The sequence below is a fragment of the Pristiophorus japonicus genome, chromosome 18, assembly GCF_044704955.1.
Source record: "Pristiophorus japonicus isolate sPriJap1 chromosome 18, sPriJap1.hap1, whole genome shotgun sequence".
NCBI classification, from domain to species: domain Eukaryota; kingdom Metazoa; phylum Chordata; class Chondrichthyes; family Pristiophoridae; genus Pristiophorus; species Pristiophorus japonicus.
Window position 1 is genome coordinate 88,364,461 of NC_091994.1, and position 6,000 is coordinate 88,370,460.

The 6,000-nt window shown below is 47.8% G+C and overlaps 1 protein-coding gene across 1 annotated transcript in view; it reads right to left on the reverse strand.

The window, feature by feature from the left end:
* LOC139228843 (solute carrier family 25 member 35-like) overlaps positions 1-1,247 on the reverse strand; it is a 52,057-nt gene extending 50,810 nt beyond the window's left edge. The window contains exon 1 of the mRNA XM_070860281.1: positions 780-1,247. Coding sequence (XP_070716382.1) covers positions 780-1,175 — 396 coding nt within the window. The 5' untranslated portion in view covers positions 1,176-1,247. The remainder of the gene's footprint in view (positions 1-779) is intronic.
* Positions 1,248-6,000: the final 4,753 nt, after the last annotated feature.

The following is a 6,000-nucleotide window of genomic DNA, read 5'->3' on the forward strand; positions in this document are numbered from 1 at the left end:
TGTCATTTCAAAGGTTCTTTCGTGGAAGTCAAATGGTGCAAGATTAAATTGTGTGGAAGGGTGTGTTTTAAATGTGTCCCAGTTCAGATCATACCACCTGACTACAGTTAATAATGGGAGGCTGTGCAAAATCATCACTTACCCGGCCATAAACTGTAATTAAAGGTCAGCAAGTTTATAAAAAGCAAAGTTCAAGCTTTTGATAACAGGCCTTTATACACTGAGGCAAGATTACAGTCTGACGATCGTGGCAGACTCTGATACGGATTCTGTTGACATCGACAGTGCAGTTTTGTTGAATTTCGGCGCAGGGTCATTGCCAACAGCAGCTGCCAGGCGACATCGCCACGCGAAGTGAATATCAATTACATGAAAGCTTAACAATCGCAATCTAATCCCACTCTCGCAAAAACTGGTTTAAAATGTGACCTATTTTTGATACAATTCACTGCGAGGTGGGGATAAACAGGTTTATCTGGGGGTTATATTCTGAACTCTACGGGGGGGCGGGTTGTCTTTTATGGGATGGGTGGATTCTCCCAATGTTTCTATGACCCGGTATTAGAATCCTAGAAACCCATGTTGTAAATGGAGAATTCCACTTATTCAGTCACTAGTGAGCCCATCTGTTGATATTATTGAGCCGCTTCGCTGAGCGGTGACAACTCTGCAAGTTTATGCAGAAATAGCCACGAGCAAAATGGTAGGAAAAACAATTGCCAAGTGTGACAGCAACACAAGCCATTGCATGTAACACAAGCGGACAGGGACTCACTCACCAGATAAGCCGGGCTGCCCACCACAGCGCCCAGGGCTCCGGCAGCTGCCCCGGCCGCGATGCTGCAGGTGGTACTGACCCTGCCGCTCTGGTCGCGGGTGTAGCCCAGCGCCTCCAGCTGCGAGTAGGCACCGAGCCGGACCCCGTTCATCAGCGCCTGGTACAGGATGGCGGCCGCCAGTCCCTTCTGCAGCCCGAGCAGCCCGTCCTCCCGGCCGATCAGTGCCAGGGCATGGAAGGCGTTGCGGTAGAGCCGGGGGTACGAGCCCCGGGCGCGGAGCTCGCCCTGCAGCTGCATCCGAGTCTTCACCACCTCCAACGGGTTGGTCAACACGCAGGCACCGGCGGCCGCCGCGCCGCCCAGCGTGAAGTCCATCGCGTGCCTTTGCCCTTGCATCGCCCGGTGGTGGCTCCCCGGGGCCGGGGCTGCAGCGGAGTCGGCTGATCCGAGGACCAGAGGCGCCTCTCCGGGAGCTGGGACCCGGGAACACGTCCATCACCATTAGCCACGCCCATTGCATTCACAGCCCCCGCAGGTTAAACCAATGGGAACCCGCGGCTGCACCGCGCCTCCGTATCAGTCACGCCCACTGCTACTCCTCAATTACACAAGAGGGCGGGGTTATCATTTATTTCAACAGTTTGCATTTATATAGGAAGACTTGGCATTTTAAAAAATTCATTCACGGCAAGTTCAGCGTTTATTGCCCATGAGGTGGTGGTGAGCCAACTTGAACTGCTGCAGGTGTTCCTAGCAGACATCTGAGCAGCTTGCTAGCAACTGCCTTTTCAGAGGGCAGTTAAGAGTCAGCCACCAGGCTCATGGTCTACAGGGCTGTAGTAATATCCGCCCTCCCGTATGGATCAGAGGCATGGACGATGTACAGAAGACACCTCAAGCCACTGGAGCTATATCACCAACGATGTATCCGCAATATCCCACAAATCCCCTGGGAGGACAGATGCACCAACATCAGTGTCCTCGCCCAGGCTCACAGCCCCAGCATTGAAGCACTGACCACATTGATCAGCTTCGCTGGGCAGGCCACTTAGTTCACATGCCAGACATGAGACTCCGTAAGCAATTGCTCTATGCGGAACTCTTTCATGGCAACCGAGCCAAAGGTGGGCAGCTGAAACATAAGGACACCCTCAAAGCCTCCCTGATGAAGTGCGACATCACCACTGACACCTGGGAGACCCCGGCCGAAGACTGCCCTAGATGGAGAAAGTGCATCCGGGAGGGCGTTGAGCTCTTCGAATCTCAATGCTGCGAGCATGAAGAGGTCAGGCGCAGGCAACGGAAGGAGCGTGCGGCAAATCAGTCCCACCCACTCCCCCTTCCCCCGACGAATGCCTGTCCCACCTGTGACAGGGTCTGTGGCTGTCGTGTTGGACTGTTCAGCCACCAAAGAACTCACTTTAGTAGTGGAAGCAAGTCTTCATCATAGGTAGTCCCTCAGAATCGAGGATGACCTTGCTGTGGGTCGGGAGTTACATCTAGGCCAGACCTGGTAAGGGCAGCAGATTGCCTTCCCTAAAGGACATTTATATAGCGCCTTTAACACAAGTACAGGACAGTAATTAGACAAAAATTGACACCAAACCAAAGGAGATTTTTTAAGTAGGGTGACTAAAAGCTTGAAGAGGTAGGTTTAAAGGAAAAACCTAAAGGAGAGCAATGTGGAGGTTGATGAAGGGAATTCCAGCATCGGGCCTAGAAGGCAGAAAGTACATCTATCAATGATGGAGTCATCATCATCTTAGGCAGTCCCTCGAAATTGAGAAAGACTTGCTTCCACTCTAAAAGTGAGTTCTTAGGTGACTGAACATTCCAATATGGGAACCACAGTCACAGGTGGAACAGACAATCGTTGAAGGAAAGGGTGGGACTGGTTTGCCACATGCTCCTTCCGCTGCCTGCACTTGATTTCTACATGCTCTTGGCGTTGAGACTCGAGTTGCTCAGCGCCCTTCCGGATGCACTGCCTCCACCAAGGGCAGTCTTTGGCCAGGGACTCCCAGGTGTCGATGGGGATGTTGTATTTTATCAAGGAGACTTTGAGGGTATCCTTGAATAGTTTCCTCTGCCCACCTTGGGCTCGCTTGCCACATAGGAGTTCTGAGTAGAGCGCTTGTTTTGGGAGCCCAGTGTCAGGCATGCGAACAATGTGGCCCGCCCAACGGAGCTGGTTGAGTGTGGTCAGTGCTTCAATACTGGGGATGTTGGCCTGATTGAGGATGCTCCTTACCCTCGACTCCATCCCCAGCATGCTATCCGCCACCATCTCAGCTAAACCCCGGCCCTGCACAAGATAGAAAAGGCCATCCGCCAGCTCAAGAACAAGACAACGGGAGCGGATGGAATCCCCACTAAGGCACTAAAGTATTGGCAGAGAGGCACTATTGGCACAAATGCATGACTTCCCCTCTCTCATCTCAACAGCTGCAAGAAAAATGCAGGAACAGCACCAACCCTAATACATGACCTTCTTTGACCTTACAAAGGCCTTTGACACATTCAATGGTGGAGTAAAAGGAGTTGGAGGCCAGATTGGAAGAGATTACAGTGATAAAGATTACAAAAGGATTTGAACACTAAGTTGACAATTTTAAGTTTGTGTACATGGAGCAGGAGCCAGTGTATGTCATCAAGCACAGGGGTGATGGATAAATGGGATCTAGTGCATGTTAGGATATAGGCAGCAGAGATTTAGATAAGCTGAAGTTTATGGAGAGAGGTTGGAGACACAGCTCACGTCAAGTAGAACATCGAGGGTACAGAAGTCCACAGGTACAGATTCTTCTTTATGTGAAGTACAGTGTGTCTGTGCCCTGCCAAATCCTAGCAAAAGGGAGGCATCAAAGCATGTTATGGAGCAGGGACTCTGGGTTAGGAAGGGGGAAAACTTAGCCAGTGATACTGAGACTTATTGTAGACCCAATTGCTGCTCTTTGGAGATCAGAGAAAACACAGATCTAGGATTGAACCTCCATATTACAGTAGGGGAGAATATATCTGCTTATAAGCAGACGACCATCCGGAAACTAAATTTCACATTCATTTCTTTCATCCATATTTCAATAAGCCAGAACACAACACTGCCAAAATCCAAATTTTCAGCCAAAAGGCTTCATATCGCAACATCCATTATAGATTTAACAAGAAAATATATTTTTAGTTCTAAATCTTAAAACAAAAGAAAATATAAAATCAGAGACATCATGGTTTTGAAAGGGTGTGGTCTGAGTAACACACAGGAATAAAAACCTTCTGTGCTTGTTAAATGTTAATCCCTAGATGCCCAACGTCACCCTAACACATCTGCTCCTTTGAAACTGATGCACACAGGGCTCTTGGGGAACTGGAAATATGAAGGATTTAATTCCACAAACAGGGAGCAAAACAAGTTTCAACCAATTAGAGCTCCTACTCCTGCAACTTACTAGAACATCCCAAGGCACTTTACAGGACCGTTATAAAACAAAATTTGGCACCAAGCCACATAAGGAGATATTAGGGCAGATGACCAAAAGCTTGGTCAAAGAGGTAGGCTTTAAGGAGCATCTTAAGAGGAGGAAAAAGAGATAGGTTTAGAGAAGGAATTGCAGAGTTTATGGCCTAGGCAGCTGATGGCACAACTGCCAATGGTATAAAGATGACTGGAAGGCAGTATCCAGCGGGGTTCCGCAGGGCCTCAGTGCTGGGCCCCTTGCTTTTTGTGATATATATCAATGACTTGGACTTAAATGTTGGGGGTATTATTAAGAAGTTGGCAGATGACACAAAAATAGGCTGTGTGGTTGATAATGAAGAGAAAAGCTGCGGACTGCAGGAAGATATCAATGTACTGGTCAGGTGGGCAGAACAGTGGCAAATGGAATTGAATCCAGATAAGTGTGAGGTAATGCATCTGGGGAGGTCTAACAAGGCAAGAGAATACACATTAAATGGTACAACACTGAAAAGTGTGGAGGAACAAAGGGACCTTGGAGTGCAGATCCACAGATCCTTGAAGGTAGCAGGCCAGGTAGACAAGGTGGTTATGCTTGAACTGTATAAAACACTGGTTAGGCCGCAGAGGGAGTACTGTATGCAGTTCTGGTCACCACATTACAGGAAAGATGTGATTGCACTGGAAAGGTTGCCGAGGAGATTTACAAAAATGTTGCCTGGACTGGAGAATTTTGGCTATGAGGAAAGATTGGAGATGCTAGGTCTGTTTTCTTTGGAACAGAGAAGGCTAAGGGGAGATTTGATTGAGGTGTATAAAATTATGAGGGGCCTAGATAGAAAGGACCCGTTTCCTTTGGCAGATGGGTCAACAACCAAGGGGTATAGATTTAAAATAATTGGGGGTATGTTTAGAGAAGATATGAGGGGGTGGTGAGTGTCTAGAACTCACTGCCTGAAAGGCTAGTAGAGGCAGAAACCCTCACCGCATTAAAAAAAATACTTGGATGTGCACGTGAAGTGCTGTAACCTACAAGGCTACGGACCAAGAGCTGGAAAGTGGGATTAGGCTGGATAGCTCTAGGTCAGCCGGTGCGGACACGATGGGCCGAAATGGCCTCCTTCCATGCTGTAAATTTCTATGATTCTATGATTAAAATGGGGGATGCTCAAGAGCCAAGAACTAGAGGAGTGCAGATATCTCTGAGGGTTAAGAGTCTGGAGATTACAGATAGCGAGAGGCAAGGCCCAATCTATCCCCTAACCTCCCCACTCATCTTCAAGCTACCCCAGGCCACTCACAATCTAAATGCACAATTTTGAATGGGCTGCACATTGGGGAGGCAGGCCGCGCAACATTTCTTCTGACTTCCTCCTTTCTTCAGGTAATCCTGAATCCAAGTCCTCTTGTTACCCAATTCATTGAGTGGAAACAATCACATTATTTACCTTCATCACATCAGAATTTTTATAGCCTCTATTTGATTCCCTGGATCCCTAGAAAAATATCCCATCTTTTCTAGCCTTTCATAGCTACCCTTTTTGGTATTATTCTAGTGAATGTTCAGTCTTTTCTTTTTACTATTAGGCTTTTTAAAAACCCAAGCTTAATCACTGATTCTTCAGTTACCCCATCTCAATGTGCTGTCCATGGCAGTGATTCATTAATTTTGCAGATCTGTTCAAAATTTGTCAATACATTTTAAGACACATTAAATGTTAGTGATGGGGAATGGAACATTTGCAATTTCAGGCACCCATGTCAGCA